At 46.0% G+C, this 20,132-nt stretch overlaps 2 protein-coding genes and 1 long non-coding RNA gene across 4 annotated transcripts in view; 2 read left to right on the top strand and 1 right to left on the bottom strand.

The window, feature by feature from the left end:
* The window catches only part of LOC138657437 (zinc finger protein ZFP2-like), a 492,419-nt gene that overhangs the window by 376,038 nt on the left and 96,249 nt on the right, over nt 1–20,132 (top strand). The window lies entirely within an intron of this gene.
* Nucleotides 1–20,132, top strand: part of LOC138657429 (zinc finger protein 484-like) — a 40,939-nt gene that overhangs the window by 6,303 nt on the left and 14,504 nt on the right. The window contains exons 5-8 of one of the 2 annotated variants that reach the window (XM_069745215.1): nt 13,217–13,314; nt 13,393–13,471; nt 13,577–13,674; nt 13,798–13,915. In XM_069745215.1, the coding sequence (XP_069601316.1) occupies nt 13,217–13,314; nt 13,393–13,471; nt 13,577–13,674; nt 13,798–13,915 (393 nt within the window). Of the gene's footprint in view, nt 1–12,688; nt 13,315–13,392; nt 13,472–13,576; nt 13,675–13,797; nt 13,916–20,132 lie in introns of both variants that reach the window. The other variant, XM_069745216.1, reaches the window with a different exon arrangement.
* On the bottom strand, nt 6,338–9,529 carry LOC138657481 (uncharacterized). Its single transcript, XR_011317054.1, has 3 exons — nt 7,248–9,529; nt 6,744–7,108; nt 6,338–6,397 (listed from the first exon to the last, which is right to left on the bottom strand). It is a non-coding gene; the product is annotated as an uncharacterized lncRNA (long non-coding RNA).

Here is a 20,132-nt window from a genome sequence, read left to right as displayed (position 1 = left end):
GTAGTAGTGGCCTCCTTTGCTAAATCTGTTTTCCGCCTGCGTGTGTCTTTTCCTCTCCTACTCACTGTTATTATTTGTGGGGGGCTGCCTATACTTTGGGGGTCTACTCTAAGGCAAGTCAGTTTTCCTATTTTCCATCTTTAGGGATAATTAGTCCTCCGGCTGTGTCGAGGTGTCTAGGTCTGGATAGGCACACCCCACGGCTACTTCTAGTGTCTGTGATAAGTTCAGGGTTAGCGGTCTGTATAGTTACCACTACTCCAGCGAAGGTTTTTTCATGTTGTTCCAAGGCCGCCTGATCATAACAGGTGTCGTTGTCTCAAGGGCTCAACGACTGCATAATGTCAGGGGGTCCGCTGTTCCTCTACATGGGGTCTGACCATCTAAATATATAAGAGGCATCGTGATTACTCACTAATCCCACCCCCTGCACAGTAGCTCTGCCTCCCACCACATCACCACACACAATCACGCCCTCAACACATCACCACACACAATCTCAACCCCCAACACATCACCACCCATAATCCCGCCCCCCCACCACATTACCACACATAATCCCACCCTTCACATTATCCCGTCCCCTACATTACCACACGAGGCTCCGTCCTCCACATTACCACAAGAGGCTCCGTCCTCACACATTACCACACGAGGCTCCGTCCTCACACATTACCACACGAGGCTCCGTCCTCACACATTACCACACGAGGCTCCGTCCTCACACATTACCACACGAGGCTCCGTCCTCACACATTACCACACGAGGCTCCGTCCTCACACATTACCACACGAGGCTCCATCCCCCACATTACCACACGAGGCTCCGTCCTCACACATTACCACACGAGGCTCCGTCCTCACACATTACCACACGAGGCTCCGTCCTCACACATTACCACACGAGGCTCCGTCCTCACACATTACCACACGAGGCTCCGTCCTCACACATTACCACACGAGGCTCCGTCCTCACACATTACCACACGAGGCTCCGTCCTCACACATTACCACACGAGGCTCCGTCCTCACACATTACCACACGAGGCTCCGTCCTCACACATTACCACACGAGGCTCCGTCCTCACACATCACCACACGAGGCTCCGTCCTCACACATTACCACACGAGGCTCCGTCCCCACACATTACCACACGAGGCTCCGTCCCCACACATTACCACACGAGGCTCCGTCCTCACACATTACCACACGAGGCTCCGTCCTCACACATTACCACACGAGGCTCCGTCCTCACACATTACCACACGAGGCTCCGTCCTCACACATTACCACACGAGGCTCCGTCCTCACACATTACCACACGAGGCTCCGTCCCCACACATTACCACACGAGGCTCCGTCCCCACACATTACCACACGAGGCTCCGTCCTCACACATTACCACACGAGGCTCCGTCCCCACACATTACCACACGAGGCTCCGTCCCCCACATTACCACACGAGGCTCCGTCCACACACATTACCACACGAGGCTCCGTCCCCACCAGGGTGGATTTGATTTAAATCTAACTGATTTAAATCACGATTTAAATCACTAGTCAGTAAGGCTTGATTTAAATCAGTAATTTAAATCAAAGTTTCTACCTAACTGAATTTGACTCCGCATAGGTCCCAGCCTTTTCTTCACGGCAAAAATGTTACAACATGAACAGAGTTGAGAAAAAGACCTTAATCCTATTGTTCTACAAACCTATGAATACAGAATTAACCCCTTCAGTGCCAAGTCCAAGAAGTTAGACAATATGTTTCTGATTGTTTGGAGTGGAATAGATCTTCATCACTGCACTTCTCATGATGTTGCCTCATTCGCGCCACCAGGCCTTGCATCTCTTTGTTGCATCTTTTGTATTTTGCACGCATGCCTGCCTTACCGATAGGCGAAGGAGCTTCATTAAAATATTCCCAAACTGGGTCTCTTTTACGGCCTGCTGCCATTATAAGGAAAGAATGTAATAAACCTCAGATCGTACACACAAACAGATCCAGACTTGTCTGTCTGTGGCTATGCTGCAGTATTGTGCTCAAAGTTTCACTTTCATTTTCTTGTCTGCTTGCCCTTCCTCCTCCTCACACTTAGATTCACATTCTTCTTGTGTTGTGCAGATCTATTCCACTCCAAACAATCAGAAACATATTGTCTAACTTCTTGGACTTGGCACTGAAGGGGTTGATTCTGTATTCATAGGTTTGTAGAACAATAGGATTAAGGTCTTTTTCTCAACTCTGTTCATGTTGTAACATTTTTGCCGTGAAGAAGAGGCTGGGACCTCTGCGGAGTCAAATTCAGTTTTGAGAACTGCGTAAGTAAAGCGAGCGTCTGTGATAATATAGGAGAGAAACTGCCCACTAATCCTACAGAAACCTCTGGAAGAGCATGGCATTGTGAATGTTACACATATACAGCCTTTATTCTACTGAGTTAAACAACTCAGCTTTATCTCATGATGGAAGAACCTTTGGATGGTAAAATATTTTCCTCAAAAAGAAGTTTATTGAAAAAAATTCCGATTTAAATAAAAAAAATCCGATTTTTTTTTTTTTATTTTTTTTTTATTTTTTTTTTAAAAACATTGATTTTTTATCCACCCTGGTCCCCACACATTACCACACGAGGCTCCGTCCTCACACGTTACCACATGAGGCTCCATCCCCCACATTACCACACGAGGCTCCGTCCTCACACATTACCACAGGAGGCTCCGTCCTCACACATTACCACACGAGGCTCCGTCCTCACACATTACCACACGAGGCTCCGTCCTCACACATTACCACAGGAGGCTCCGTCCTCACACATTACCACACGAGGCTCCGTCCTCACACATTACCACACGAGGCTCCATCCCCCACATTACCACACGAGGCTCCGTCCACACACATTACCACAGGAGGCTCCGTCCCCACACATTAACACACGAGGCTCCGTCCTCACACATTACCACACGAGGCTCCGTCCTCACACATTACCACATGAGGCTCCATCCCCCACATTACCACACGAGGCTCCGTCCTCACACATTACCACACGAGGCTCCATCCCCCACATTACCACACGAGGCTCCGTCCTCACACATTACCACACGAGGCTCCATCCCCACACATTACCACACGAGGCTCCGTCCCCACACATTACCACACGAGGCTCCATCCCCACACATTAACACACGAGGCTCCGTCCCCACACATTACCACACGAGGCTCCGTCCCCCACGTTACCACACGAGGCTCCGTCCTCACACATTACCACAGGAGGCTCCGTCCACACACATTACACATTACCACACGAGGCTCCATCCCCCACATTACCACATGAGGCTCCGTCCTCACACATTACCACACGAGGCTCCATCCCCCACGTTACCACACGAGGCTCCGTCCTCACACATTACCACACGAGGCTCCGTCCCCACACATTACCACACGAGGCTCCATCCCCACACATTACCACACAAGGCTCCGTCCACACACATTACACATTACCACACGAGGCTCCATCCCCCACATTACCACATGAGGCTCCGCCCCCACACATTACCACATGAGGCTCCGTCCTCACACATTACCACACGAGGCTCCGTCCCCACACATTACCACACGAGGCTCCGTCCCCACACATTACCACACAAGGCTCCGTCCACACACATTACACATTACCACACGAGGCTCCATCCCCCACATTACCACATGAGGCTCCGCCCCCACACATTACCACATGAGGCTCCGTCCTCACACATTACCACACGAGGCTCCGTCCTCACACATTACCACACGAGGCTCCGTCCTCACACATTACCACATGAGGCTCCGTCCTCACACATTACCACACGAGGCTCCGTCCTCATACATTACCACACGAGGCTCCGTCCCCACACATTACCACACGAGGCTCCGTCCCCACACATAACCACACGAGGCTCCGCCCCCCACATTACCACAAGCAGCACTTCCTTTCTATGTAATTCAACCACGTCAGCCAAGGTAAACTTACATTTAATTGCATCCGCATTCTCCCAAACAAAATGAGCCAAGAAAAGTCGCCGGGTCCATCTCACAGGCCGCAGGAAAATCCGGACAACGATGCAGTAGCTGATCGACAACAACAATATCGACAAAATCGTAGGATTGGTTATCAACAACGAACACCTGAGCAGATTGATAAGGACAGAGAGATATCACAAGGTTTATATTAGATAGCAATGAGCGTGCCGAGCGTTAGCTGGCTGGAAACAGCTAGTGTTTGCATATGCCCTTACAATGTTTGCTCCACTAATTCTCTCTCCTTCGCTATTCACAATCCCCAGCACCCTCTAACCAAATAATCATCTCCCCTTCCCTCTTACCTACTCTGTCCTCCCCTGCTGACCTGCTCCTCAACCTCAAATCAGTCCTAACAAAACATAAAACAAGTTGGCCACTCTCCTTCTCCCACCTGCTCTCCCTTTCTCTGCATCTCCTCACTGCTGGCGACATATCTCCCAACCCTGGACCAACAAAAGCACAAGAAACAAGAGCCATCAAAATATCTGCACACCACCAAAGTTATGATAAAAATAATATAAGCTTTATTGGGAACATAATTAAAAACATCTAAAATCACACATAACCTCCGTGCAGATGCCCCTGTGAACACTGTATGCCAAAATATACATAGATATATAAACGTATGAAATCTTCCAGACGTGTCCCTGCCCTCTGCACTTAATATTATTAATGTAACTATATATAGTCAAAATTTGAAATGAACACGCTGTATACAACCATATAACAACATATATGCACACAGTCAAGTATAATACAAGCCACACAGCATGCAAATAGCATGCAACACCCCACCACAATATGCAGCTTCCAGCAAAAAAACCTATGGACCCAGAGGAGCAGATAAAATAAACTGCCCTAGATATCCAAAGAAAGGGACAGGGGAAGATGTCCAAATATATACCCTGAAATACCCTGCATAGTCTGATCCTAGGAGTGGTCAAAAGGTGAAAATAGTGCTGGAGAAAGCACCATAGGATAAATCCTGCTGCAGGATGCTGTGAGGCTGAATAGTCACAGGGCAAATGCGACCGGAGGAGAAGCCCAACGCGTGTCGCTGTTCTAGGACAGCTTCGTCAGGGGAAGTAGTGCAAATACCCCCAATAGCGCTTAAATACCTTATAATCAATTGTGTGGTCAGGTCTGGTGTGTGGCTGGCAGAGCATGGGGGCCGGAAAACCGGAAGTGACTCACCAGGAAGAAGGGAAAATGAAAGTGTCCTGAATAACACACTGCACATGTGCCAATGGAAGGTCAAAACAGCTGAATGGATACAGGCAAAAAGCCTGAAGAAACGTAAGTGTTTATGACAGCGCAGCTCCCGGGAGCAGATGTGGTGACAGTCCTGCGATGCATGACTGTCAGCACATCTATGGGCACAAGAGAGGAAGCATACTTGTACAGTCCATAGAGAGAGGCAGCAAGTACACAGCAAGGAAGAGAAAGCAGAACAAATCCTATAAGATTAATATAGAACCAGAAGATTAAATCCTGAAAAAAGATTTTATGATTATGTACATATGTATACCAATAAATAAGCACATATATAGATCATAGTGTTATAACATGAAATAAATATATATATATATATGTATTCCGGTGTGCAGACTTCATTAGAACATACAGTACATTGAAGACAGAATTAAATACTATCAAACTATGCTGAATCAGATTAATTCATCAATATATATACAGCATCCTCACAATATATATGGATAACACTTCCATGATATGATATTACACAGGATTACAGGCGGATACTTCAATTGTCCTGTTATGTAGTATATGGTCCAATGGGGAGGAGAAGAATTGGATCCCTCTCCCTTTCCCCCATATAATGTTCCATTTAGGTCCAGAGTCTTTTCCTCTTCTCCGAAGTTTTGTAAAAAAAAAAAAAAAAACATAAATTCTTCTCCAGACTTCCATATCACAACCAGAGGGAGTCGATGCCACTCAATATGCTGTTCGGGAAATGCATAACTCTATTCCAAACGTCCACCACCACCGCAGAAATCCTGAAGAAGAATAGCCGAGTTATCCCAAAAAACCTGTAAAAAGGAGGTCCTCGTTAATTCCATGGGGCGCCATAGAGTGGAGCTGGTAGATCCAACGGGATTCTACCTGTAGCAATTTCTTATGCAATGTGCCACCCCTATCGGAGGTCCTCAGATGTTCCAAACCAATAACTCTAGTATTGGTATAACTCCCAGCATGATGCGTCAAGTAATGAGCCGCCACCGTAGTAAGGGTCTTACCTTTGCGTCTATCAGCCACCACTGTATTGATCGTGGAAAAATGTCCCTGAATCCTCCGGCGCAGCTCCTGTGTGGTCTGGCCTACATAGACACGAGGGCAAGTACATATGATGGCATAGATAACATTAGATGTTTTGCAATTAATGTAGGACTTTAATCTATGTGGCGTCTGATCTGTTGGGTTAATAAAGGAATCTCGCGTGGGGTGCATATATGTACATACCGTGCAATTCCCGCACGGAAAAGAGCCTTTCAGGACAATACCACGATTCAATTTATGAGTGGGCCTAGAATAATGGCTCCTCGTAAGTATGTCCCTAAAATTGGGAGCCCTTTTTGCGGTCACTAAGGGTCGTGGGCTGATCACCTGTGCTGTTTGCGTGTCAGCAGTCAGGATTCTCCAGTGATTGTTCAGGATGTCCCTTACCTGGTTCCACTGAGTATGGTATCCGGTAATGAAGCGCACAAATTTGTCCGTTTCCTTCTTTGTAGGGACCAGTAAGGTGTCCTGTGTCTGTATTTTTGCTCTCTGATAGGCCCGAGAGATACATTTCTTGGGGTAATTCCTCCTCCTAAATCTCTCTGTAAGATCATGGGCTTCCCTACGAAAATCCTCGTCATCGGTACAGTTTCGTCGTGCCCTGAGGAATTGTCCCCTCGGAATGCCATCCCTCGTATGTTTTGGATGGAAGCTACGATACTCCAACAGACTATTAACCGCTGTGGGCTTGCGATAAAGACAAGTAGATAATTTGCCATTCTGACATTTAACCTCAAGATCCAGAAATTGCACTGCAACAGAAGAAAACTGGTGAGTCAAAAAAATATTAAAAGGATTATGATTGAGGACGTCCAGAAATTCCAGACATTCCTCAATAGAGCCTGACCAAATAAAGAAAATGTCGTCTATGAATCGCGACCAATGCCGTACCTTATTGATGAAGAAATTGGAGACATAGACGACAGTGTGCTCCCACCACCCTAAAAAAAGGTTTGCAAAAGCTGGGGCGCAGCGCGCCCCCATTGCCACGCCTGATGTTTGAATATAGAAGGTTCTGTCAAATAAGAAAAAATTGTGTCTCAAAACAAAGTCTAATAAATCAATAATGAAGGAGTCATGCATTCTGTCAGAATTGGTTTGTTGATCGAGGAAAAACATGATTGCCTGTAGGCCATCATCGTGACTGATATTCGAATAAAGGGATTCCACGTCACAGGTAACCATAATCTCCCCTGATGATAAATCCAACCCTTTGTATATGCTGATAAAGTGTGAGGAGTCCCTAATGTGAGAAGGCAATTTAAGCACAAATGGCTGTAGAAAAAAATCAATGTAAATACACGCCTTCTCACACAGACTCCCAATACTAGACACGATAGGTCGGCCTGGGGGTTTATTCAAATCTTTGTGAACCTTGGGTAGCATATAGAACGTAGATGTAGTTGGTTCCTCTACCCAAATAAAGTCCCGTTCCTGAACACTGATAACCCCCAGTTCAAAAGCCCTATCCAAGAGAGCTCTCAATTTCGTAGAGAATACCCCCGTAGGATTGGAGGGGAGTCTTCGATAAAAATGCTGGTTACCAAGTTGTCTAATTGCTTCCTCGAGATACAAGCTATGGGGCCACAGGACAACATTACCCCCCTTGTCCGCCTCCCTGATCAAGAATTCTTTATTTGACCGTAGGTCAGATAGAGCCCGTCGTTCCTGAGTAGTCAAATTAGGCATGAGGCCTATCCTAGGGGGGAGTGCTTCAATATCCTGTTTGACCATCTCGAAGAAGATTTTGACAGCTGGTATAGTGGACAGGGGTGGACACACAGTGGATTTGTTCTTGTGAGGAAAATTACGCCTACCTGTGTTAGATTCACCCTCTTGTAGGAGCTCCATCAGATCTTGAAAAACTCCATGTTCAGTCTGATCAAGAGAGGAAATCGCCTGTGATTGTATGTGCAAAACCTGGAGGACGATTTTCCTACAGAATAAAAAAAGATCCTTGATCAAAGTGAAATTATCAGCCCGTTGTGCTGGTGAGAAAGTCAGACCCCTGCTTAATACTGCAGTTTCAATAGGTGTTAGTTGGTGTTGAGACAAGTTGACAATCTGCAATGAATCATGTTTAACCCGAACATCAGACTCACCATCACTGTTGGTTGATGACGGGATCACTTGCGTTGTTTCATCCGTTTGTTGTGATATGGAGGTCTGTATCCCCTGTTCCTGGTGATCCGAGTGGTTAGGTCTACGTCTCCTATGCCCACGCCTAGTCCTGGTCCTGGTTCTGTGTCGCTTTCCGCCGAGGACAAAAAATCACTCGAAGACGGACCCTCAGTGGTTGTGATGTTACGGGAGGAATTTGTTGGACCTTGTCTGGTTTTAAGACCTCGACGTTGATTGCCTTGATGTCCCCACTTATAGGCCATATGTTGATCGAAGTCCAATTTATCCCTCAAAAATTTTGCTCTTTTTTTATCCATAATCTCCTTGTCATACTTGTCCAATCCCTCTTTAAGTTTGATTTTAAAGGGCTGGATTTGTGAGACCTCATCAAATTTACTGAGGCCATTTTCCAAATCCCTGATTTCTGTCTTTACCTGCACCAAGAGTTCCCTATCATGTGCAATAAGCATGTTAATTAGAATTTGTGAACAGCGGAGTAACCCCTCCTCCCATGTAGTGCGAAAAGCCACCGAGGGTTCCCATGCTGGAAAAATAGGTATCCTCAAACCTCTAGGTACTAAATTCAATTTCAAGTATTCCTCCAAACACCGAATGTTCCATAATAATCTAATTCCATGTTTTTGTGCTGCCATAAGATCCATAGATAAACGCGCAAAATTAGAATCTGGACAGTTACCAATAGTGTCCACAAATGCCGCAGAGGCTGAGGCCTTCCACGCCGCTTCCCTCGCCTCCCAATCCATACCACCCACAAGGGACCAAATAACCACACAATATATATTTTATATCAATAGATCCTCACAAATATGAGGAAATAAGCTACAGTAAGCCGTGTGCTGCCAAGCAAAAGAAAAAAACACCACTGGGTGTTTAAAAAACCTGTAACATATGGGATAGCTGACGCACCACTGCAATATGCAGATATAATATATAAAGGGGGTGCAAGACTGATGGCTAATAATGCAAACTAACAAAAGCACAAGAAACAAGAGCCATCAAAATATCTGCACACCACCAAAGTTATGATAAAAATAATATAAGCTTTATTGGGAACATAATTAAAAACATCTAAAATCACACATAACCTCAGTGCAGATGCCCCTGTGAACACTGTATGCCAAAATATACATAGATATATAAACGTATGAAATCTTCCAGACGTGTCCCTGCCCTCTGCACTTAATATTATTAATGTAACTATATATAGTCAAAATTTGAAATGAACACGCTGTATACAACCATATAACAACATATATGCACACAGTCAAGTATAATACAAGCCACACAGCATGCAAATAGCATGCAACACCCCACCACAATATGCAGCTTCCAGCAAAAAAACCTATGGACCCAGAGGAGCAGATAAAATAAACTGCCCTAGATATCCAAAGAAAGGGACAGGGGAAGATGTCCAAATATATACCCTGAAATACCCTGCATAGTCTGATCCTAGGAGTGGTCAAAAGGTGAAAATAGTGCTGGAGAAAGCACCATAGGATAAATCCTGCTGCAGGATGCTGTGAGGCTGAATAGTCACAGGGCAAATGCGACCGGAGGAGAAGCCCAACGCGTGTCGCTGTTCTAGGACAGCTTCGTCAGGGGAAGTAGTGCAAATACCCCCAATAGCGCTTAAATACCTTATAATCAATTGTGTGGTCAGGTCTGGTGTGTGGCTGGCAGAGCATGGGGGCCGGAAAACCGGAAGTGACTCACCAGGAAGAAGGGAAAATGAAAGTGTCCTGAATAACACACTGCACATGTGCCAATGGAAGGTCAAAACAGCTGAATGGATACAGGCAAAAAGCCTGAAGAAACGTAAGTGTTTATGACAGCGCAGCTCCCGGGAGCAGATGTGGTGACAGTCCTGCGATGCATGACTGTCAGCACATCTATGGGCACAAGAGAGGAAGCATACTTGTACAGTCCATAGAGAGAGGCAGCAAGTACACAGCAAGGAAGAGAAAGCAGAACAAATCCTATAAGATTAATATAGAACCAGAAGATTAAATCCTGAAAAAAGATTTTATGATTATGTACATATGTATACCAATAAATAAGCACATATATAGATCATAGTGTTATAACATGAAATAAATATATATATATATATGTATTCCGGTGTGCAGACTTCATTAGAACATACAGTACATTGAAGACAGAATTAAATACTATCAAACTATGCTGAATCAGATTAATTCATCAATATATATACAGCATCCTCACAATATATATGGATAACACTTCCATGATATGATATTACACAGGATTACAGGCGGATACTTCAATTGTCCTGTTATGTAGTATATGGTCCAATGGGGAGGAGAAGAATTGGATCCCTCTCCCTTTCCCCCATTTAATGTTCCATTTAGGTCCAGAGTCTTTTCCTCTTCTCCGAAGTTTTGTAAAAAAAGAACAAAAAAAAAAAACATATAAATTCTTCTCCAGACTTCCATATCACAACCAGAGGGAGTCGATGCCACTCAATATGCTGTTCGGGAAATGCATAACTCTATTCCAAACGTCCACCACCACCGCAGAAATCCTGAAGAAGAATAGCCGAGTTATCCCAAAAAACCTGTAAAAAGGAGGTCCTCGTTAATTCCTTGGGGCGCCATAGAGTGGAGCTGGTAGATCCAACGGGATTCTACCTGTAGCAATTTCTTATGCAATGTGCCACCCCTATCGGAGGTCCTCAGATGTTCCAAACCAATAACTCTAGTATTGGTATAACTCCCAGCATGATGCGTCAAGTAATGAGCCGCCACCGTAGTAAGGGTCTTACCTTTGCGTCTATCAGCCACCGCTGTATTGATCGTGGAAAAATGTCCCTGAATCCTCCGGCGCAGCTCCTGTGTGGTCTGGCCTACATAGACACGAGGGCAAGTACATATGATGGCATAGATAACAGATGTTTTGCAATTAATGTAGGACTTTAATCTATGTGGCGTCTGATCTGTTGGGTTAATAAAGGAATCTCGCGTCTCCCAACCCTGGACCCCCACGGCTCATGCCTCCCATTACTACCCCCTCCTACCACTCCCTATCTAATATGAACTACCGGAATCTTTGAAAACACAAAACCAGTGCTGTGCCCCTGTCTCCCACCTCCCCTCTCCCTCTATCCGACCACCATCTGCTCACTTTCTCATCCCTGTCCTCCTCACTGGTCAACCATGTCCAGCAACATGAGCACCCCCGCAGAAACCTTGCACACCTAGACACCCACACACTCTGACTCCATCCTAACACTGGCATCCATATCCTCACGACACAGACAGTGCCACTGCTTTCTACAATGTTACTCTCGCATCAGCTATTGACACGGTTGCCCCTCTCCTTCATGGCAGAGTGCGATGTATCAATAGACAACCCTGGCACAATAACCTCACTAAAAAGCTGCGGCAAGTGTCCAGGGTTGCAGAGCGGCATTGGAAGAAAACACATTCACAAGACGACTTCACTGCATTCAAACAGGCAACACTCGCTTTAAAATCTACTCTCACCTCTGCTAAACAGGCGACTTCACAACCCTCGTATCTTCCCTATCCTACAACCCCAAACAGTTATTCAAAACCTTTAACTCCCTCATCCGCCCCCCACTGCCTCCTCCAACCTCCCTCATCCCTGCTGAGGACTTTGCCACACACTTAAAAATAAGATCGACCAAACAAGGCAAATCTTCATTGTTCAACCACCACAACCCCTTTGTATACCAGACCAGTACCCAAACCCCATAATCTCCCTATCCAACATCACTGAAGGGGGGCTTAATTGTCTCCTCACCACCTGTGCGCTCGACCCCATCTTTTCTGTGGCCTTCCTGCTAACACCCTTGCACCTCTCCAGTCCATCCTTAACTCTGCTGCCCGACTAATTCATCTGTCTCCTCGCTACTCCTCCGCTTCCCCCCTCTGCAAATCCCTTCACTGGCTCCCATTCCCTCAGCGTATCCAGTTCAAATTACTAATACTGACCTACAAAGCCGTCCACAACCTGTCTCCATATATCTCTGACCTAATCTCCCGATATCTTCCCTCACGTAATCTCCGATCCTCCCAAGACCTCCTTCTCTCCTCCACACTTATTCGCTCCTCATCCAACCGCCTCCAAGACTTCTCCTGAATATCCCCCATCCTCTGGAATTCTTTGCCCCAACACGTCCGACTATCAACTACATTTGCATCCTTCAGACGGAACCTGAAAACCCATCTCTTCAGGAAAGCCTACAGCCTGCACTGACCCCGCTGCCTCCTCACCACTACCGAAGCTACCGCCTCACCAACACCGGAGCTACCGTCTCACCAACACCGGAGCTACCGCCTCACCAACACCGGAGCTACCGCCTCACCAACACCGGAGCTACCGCCTCACCAACACCGGAGCTACCGCCTCACCAACACCGGAGCTACCGCCTCACCAACACCGGAGCTACCGCCTCACCAACACCGGAGCTACCGCCTCACCAACACCGGAGCTACCGCCTCACCAACATACTGTCTCCTTCCCCATAATCCTGTAGAATGTAAGCCCGCAAGGGCAGGGTCCTCGCCCCTCTGTATCAGTCTGTCATTGTTAGTTTACTGTAAGTGATATCTGTAACTTGTATGTAACCCCTTCTCATGTACAGCACCATGGAATCAATGGTGCTATCTAAATAAATAATAATAATATATAGACAGATACACGGCAGGTGATGTATTCAGTCTGTGTCTCCACAGATGGATCCAGGAGGAGAAATCCACCAGAGAGATGTCCCCGTCCTCTGTGTCCCCAGGACTGTCCGGAGGAGAATCACAACATCCCGGAGGATCATCAGGTAGACGACACTGAAGCCTCCACAACATCTGACCATGAAGTGATGGGACCTGAGCTCATCTTACATTTTTCTCTTTAGGGTGAAGATCTGATTGATATTAAGGTTGAGGTTATACATGGAGCACAAGAGGCGATCGCAATATGGGCCGATCAGCAGGGTGAGGAGGGGAGACTGTCATGTCTGTTCTGTGGTCACCTACTACTACTCCCATCATGTCATCATCACATAACACAATCTATTCCATCACTGTGTGTTTCCACAGATGGATCCAGGAGGAGAAATCCACCAGAGAGATGTCCCCGTCCTCTGTGTCCCCAGGACTGTCCGGAGGAGAATCACAACATCCCGGAGGATCATCAGGTAGACGGTGCTGAGCCCTGTACCGGATCTGTATATGGGGGAACATTTCTGATCGAGGTCATAGGTGTCACAGATTTTGGTGGTTTCTTGTAATTGTGCTGATTGTTACATCTGATATATCAGGAGGAAGATCCGACTAAGAATAAAGTGAAGGAAGAGACAGAAGAAGAAACGATGACGAGGAGGGATCAGCCGTGTGTGAGTGACGGGAAGGAGGAGATTCCGGGAGATGTTTCCACAGGTGTGTGATAATGACAGGCACGTGATGATGATGACCTGCATTTGATGATGATGATGAGCAGCGTGTGATGATGATGCCCGACTTGTGATGGTCATGTCCGGCATATGATGATGATGATGATGATGACGACTGGCGTGTGATGATGATGACCTGCATTCGATGATAATGAACGGCATGTGATGATGATGTCTGGCAGATAATGACAACTGGCGTGTGATTATGATGACCGGTGTGATGATATCCACCGTATGATAAAGATGATGTCCGGCATATGATGATGATGACCGGCATGTGATGATGATGACCAGTGTGTGATATCGTGTGGAGTCTCCGGGTGCAGTGAAGCTTTATCCGCTGTCCTCATCACAGCAGAAGCATCCGGTGATGGCGCGGCTGCTGCTGTAGAGTCCGGCGGTGCACTGATGAATGATGGATCCGCCTTCACACCTCTTCTTAATGATTTAGGAAGCACAGATTTAGTTTTCCTTTACCTTTGTTAATATTCCTTCCATCCTTTCCATCCATATTTTTCTTCCACAAGTCCCGTGCTCCCATATAAATGACTGAGCTTGTGATTCAGACAGAACCTCTGACGGAAGATTCCCTATAATAAGGCAGATAGACACTGTGGACGCCATGGAACCGGTGATCCGGCCGTGTCAAGCGTCCATAAATGTGCTGTTGGCCACAGTTTTGTGCATCTTTGAAAAGACGGACAATGCTGAACAAAGGCTAGACAGTAACCCTGTGTGCACACGTTCAGGATTTTTCGCTTTTTTTTTTCGTGTTTTTTCGCTATGAAAATGCTAAAAAAAAAAGCTACATTAAGCATCCTATTATTAGAATGCAATCCACAATTTTTGTGCACATGTTGCATTTTTATTCCGCGAAAAAAACGCATTGCGGTTAAAAACGCAGCATGTTCGTTAATTTTGCGGAGTTTTTGCCGCTATTTAATTGCATTGGGGAAGCTCCTGAAAAACCGTGGTAAAAACGCAAACGGATTTCTTGCAGAAAAAGTCCGGTTTTGTTCAGGAAAATTCTGCAAAGAATCCTGACGTGTGCACATAGCCTAACTGTGCTGCTTCATTAGTGATTGGATCCCTCGAGGTTTCGTCTGGCTCACGTATTTTGTATATTTACCGTATATACTCAAGTATAAGCCGAGATTTTCAGCCCACTTTTTTGGGCTGAAAGTCCCCCTCTCGGCTTCTACTCGAGTCATACCCGGCGGTCGGCGGGGGAGGGGGAGCGGCAGCTGTCTAATAATACTCACCTGCTCCTGGCGCGGTCCCTGCACTTCTATTCCCCGGCGCCGGCAGCTTCCTCCTGTAGTGAGCGGTCACATGGTACCGCTCATTACAGCAATGAATATGGACCCTACTCCACTCCCATAGAAGTGGAGCCGCATATTCATTACTGTAATGAGCGGTACCATGTGAGCGCTCACTACAGGAGGAAGCTGCCGGCGCCGGGGAAAAGACGTGCAGGGACCGCGCCAGGAGCAGGTGAGTATGACGGGGGCAGTGCGCGATATTCACCTGCTCCTCGTTCCACCGTCGGCGTCGCTGCGTCTTCTGCAGTGACGCCTGGGTCAGAGGGCGCGGTGACGCGACTAGTGCATGCCGCCCTCTGCCTGATCAGCGGTGTAGAGGATGGAGCGAGGAGCAAGTGAATATAGCAAGTGCCGGGGACCTGAGAGGTGAGTGTGTGATTTTTTTTTTTATTTTTTTTTAATCGCAGCAACAGCATATGGGGCAAATATCTGTATGGGGCATCTTATGTGGCCATGTGCATCATTATATGGGGCAAATATCTGTATGGAGCATCTTATGTGGCCATGTGCACCATTATATGGGGCAAATATCTGTATGGGGCATCTTATGTGGCCATGTGCACCATTATATGGGGCACATATCTGTATGGAGCATCTTATGTGGTCATGTGCAGCATGATATGGGGGCAAATATCTGCATGGGGCATCTTATGTGGCCATGTGCACCATTATATGGGGCAAATATCTGTATGGGGTATCTTATGTGGCCATGTGCAGCATTATATGGGGCAAATATCTGTATGGAGCATCTTATGTGGCCATGTGCAGCATTATATGGGGCAAATATCTGCATGGGGCATCTTATGTGGCCATGTGCACCATTATATGGGGCAAATATCTGTATGGGGCATCTTATGTGGCCATGTGCGGCATTATATGGGGCAAATATCTGTATGGGGCATCTTATGTGGCCATGTGCAGCATTATATGGGGGCAAATATCTGTATGGAGCATCTTATGTTGCCATGTGCACCATTATATGGGGCAAATATCTGTATGGAGCATCTTATGTGGCCATGTGCAGCATTATATGGGGCAAATATCTGTATGGAGCATCTTATGTGGCCATGTGCGGCATTATATGGGGGCAAATGTCTGTATGGAGCATCTTATGTGGCCATGTGCACCATTATATGGGGGCAAATGTCTGTATGGAGCATCTTATGTGGCCATGTGCACCATTATATGGGGGCAAATGTCTGTATGGAGCATCTTATGTGGCCATGTGCACCATTATATGGGGGCAAATATCTGTATGGGGCATCTTATGGGGCCATGTGCAGCATTATATGGGGCAAATATCTGTATGGAGCATCTTATGTGGCCATGTACATCATTATAGGGGGCATATTTTAATATGGAGCATCTTATGGGGCCCATCATGAACTGTATGGAGCATTATATGGGGCTCCTGATTCATTATAGATATTCAAAAACACTTAACCTACTGATGTCTCAATTAATTTTACTTTTATTGGTATATTTTTACTTTTGACATTTACCGGTAGCTGCTGCATTTCCCACCCTAGGCTTATACTCAAGTCATTAATTTTTCCCAGTTTTTTTGTGGCAAAATTAGGGGGGTCGGCTTATACTCGAGTATATACGGTAGTCGGAAGCCCCGATGTAAGTGCTCAGTGTAGAGCACAGGATAAATGTGAATCAAAATGTTTGTTTTTTTAATGTTCCCAATAAGAGCTTCATCTCAATTCACTCCCGAATCCAAATACCTCTTCCTCCTGAGCCCCATATTGTGCGTAAACCGCAGTTAGCGTCTATATATTTGGCATTTCTGTAGCAAGTAGAGACCGCTGAATTTACAGGGTGGGCGTCTCCAGAAGGGCAAGCTGGGCATAATGTACAGGTGCTACAAGGTACTGGGCACTACAGTGTACTGGGCATAATGTACTGGGCACTACAACATACTGGGCACTACAATGGCATATTTGCATTTTCACTTAGCAACATCCGCTGCTGCTTGTTTGTGGAGAACACCCATGGAGTCAAATACATCACTGAACCCGTGGATAAATTCCCAGAGGGGTGAAATTTCAAACATGGGGTCACTGGAGGGGAATTCTGCTCTTCTAACACTTATGGGTTCTGTATATGGAGTCCGCAAACTATTCTAGGAAAATCTGCCCTCCAGGAGACAAATAATAGTTCTTTCCTCCCAAGTCTCATCGTGTAGCTACGCAGTACTGCACAGCATCATATGGGATACTTCCACGTTCAGCAGAAATTGTGTAACAAATTATGTGGTCATTTGTACCCATTTCCCCTTGTGAAAATGTAAAATCTGGGGCTGAAACAACAATATAATGGTAAAAATGTAACTTTTTTCCCCACAGTTCAATGTATAACATTTTGTGAAACCATATCTCTAGATATATTCCTTGAGGGGTCTATTTTTAAAATTGGGGGTCATTTGTGGGTGGTTTCCACTGCTTAGGCACAGCAGGGGCTTTGCAAACGCGAAGTGGCATCCGCTATCTTTGTCATCTGATTTTGAGCTCCAAAAATCAAATGGTTCTCCTTCCTTTCTGAGCCCCGCCATGCGCCCTGTTGTGAATTCTGTGGCTGAATTCACTCCTGTGGTCACAAGTGGTACTGCAGCTTCTGAGCTTCCTCCCTCAGGTGTTCTGGTGAGCTCGTTAACTGCTTCATTACTTAACTCCGCCAGATGCTGCTATCCTTGCTCCTTGTCAATGTTTCAGTGTTGGATCTGAGCTTCTCCTGATTGTTCCTGTGACCTGCTGCTCTGTATAGCTAAGTGCTTTTTGCTTTTTTGTTGCTTTTTTTTCTGTCCAGCTTGTCTTTTGTTTTGCTGGAAGCTCTGAGACGCAAAGGGTGTACCGCCGTGCCGTTAGTTCGGCACGGTGGGTTTTTTTTGCCCCCTTTGCGTGGTTTTGCTTTAGGGTTTTTTGTAGACTGCAAAGTTCGCTTTACTATCCTCGCTCTGTCCTAGAATATCGGGCCCCACTTTGCTGAATCTATTTCATCCCTACGTTTTGTCTTTTCATCTTACTCACAGTCATTATATGTGGGGGGCTGCCTTTTCCTTTGGGGAATTTCTCTGGGGCAAGTCAGGCCTATTTTTCTATCTTCAGGCTAGCTAGTTTCTTAGGCTGTGCCGAGTTGCCTAGGCAGTTGTTAGGCGCAATCCACAGCCGCTTTTAGTTGTGTTTAGGATAGGATCAGGTGTGCAGTCTACAGAGTTTCCACGTCTCAGAGCTCGTTCTTGTATTTTTGGGTATTTGTCAGATCACTGTGTGCGCTCTGATCGCTAAGCACACTGTGTTTCTGGATTGCCTTCACAACACCTGTCATTAGCAAACATAACAGTACAAGGAGCCAAATTAATGATTCTCAATAGAGGGAAAGAAAAAGTTCTGACATCATTTTTTTTTTTTTTTTTCTGCTCTGTGTTCACTTTTTTTTTTTTCCCCTAGACATTTGGGTGATTCTGGACACAGGTGTGGACATGGATATTCAGGGTCTGTGCTCTTCAATGGATAATCTCGTTATAAATGTACAAAAAATTCAAGATACTATTGATCAGAAATCTATGTTAGAACCAAGAATTCCTATTCCTGATTTGTTTTTTGGAGATAGAACTAAGTTTCTAAGTTTCAAAAAAATAATTGTAAGCTATTTCTGGCCTTGAAACCTCATTCTTCTGGTAATCCTATTCAACAGGTTTTGATTATTATTTCTTTTTTGCGCGGCGACCCTCAAGACTGGGCATTTTCTCTTGCGCCAGGAGACCCTGCATTGAGTAGTGTCGATGCGTTTTTCCTGGCGCTCGGATTGCTGTACGATGAGCCTAATTCAGTGGATCAGGCTGAGAAAAATTTGCTGGCTTTGTGCCAGGGTCAGGATGATATAGAAGTATATTGTCAGAAATTTAGGAAATGGTCAGTACTCACTCAGTGGAATGAATCTGCGCTGGCAGCTTTGTTCAGAAAGGGTCTCTCTGAGGCTCTTAAGGATGTCATGGTGGGATTTCCTATGCCTGCTGGTTTGAATGAGTCTTTGTCTTTGGCCATTCAGATCGGTCGACGCTTGCGCGAGCGTAAATCTGTGCACCATTTGGCGGTACTGCCTGAGGTTAAACCTGAGCCTATGCAGTGCGATAGGACTATGACTAGAGTTGAACGGCAAGAATACAGACGTCTGAATGGTCTGTTTCTACTGTGGTGATTCCACTCATGCTATTTCTGATTGTCCTAAGCGCACTAAGCGGTCCGCTAGGTCTGCCGTCATTGGTACTGGAGAGTCCAAATTCCTTCTGTCCATTACCTTGATATGCTCTTTGTCGTCGTTTTCTGTCATGGCGTTTGTGGATTCGGGCGCTGCCCTGAATCTGATGGATTTGGATTATGCTAAACGTTGTGGGTTTTTCTTGGAGCCTTTGCGGTGTCCTATTCCGTTGAGAGGAATTGATACTACGCCTTTGGCCAAGAATAAACCTCAGTACTGGACCCAGCTGACCATGTGCATGGCTCCTGCACATCAGGAAGTTATTCGCTTTCTGGTGTTGCATAATCTGCATGATGTGGTCGTGTTGGGGTTGCCATGGCTACAAACCCATAATCCAGTATTGGATTGGAATTCCATGTCGGTGTCCAGCTGGGGTTGTCAGGGGGTACATGGTGATGTTCCATTTGTGTCGATTTCGTCATCCACCCCTTCTGAGGTCCCAGAGTTCTTGTCTGATTATCAGGATGTATTTGAAGAGCCCAAGTCCGATGCTCTACCTCCGCATAGGGATTGTGATTGTGCTATCAATTTGATTCCTGGTAGTAAATTCCCTAAAGGTCGATTATTTAATTTATCCGTGCCCGAACACGCCGCTATGCGCAGTTATGTGAAGGAATC

This window comes from Ranitomeya imitator, chromosome 1 (assembly GCF_032444005.1).
Source record: "Ranitomeya imitator isolate aRanImi1 chromosome 1, aRanImi1.pri, whole genome shotgun sequence".
NCBI classification, from domain to species: Eukaryota; Metazoa; Chordata; class Amphibia; order Anura; family Dendrobatidae; genus Ranitomeya; species Ranitomeya imitator.
Note: the sequence above shows the minus strand (reverse complement) of the source record. Positions and strands in the feature narration are given on the sequence as shown.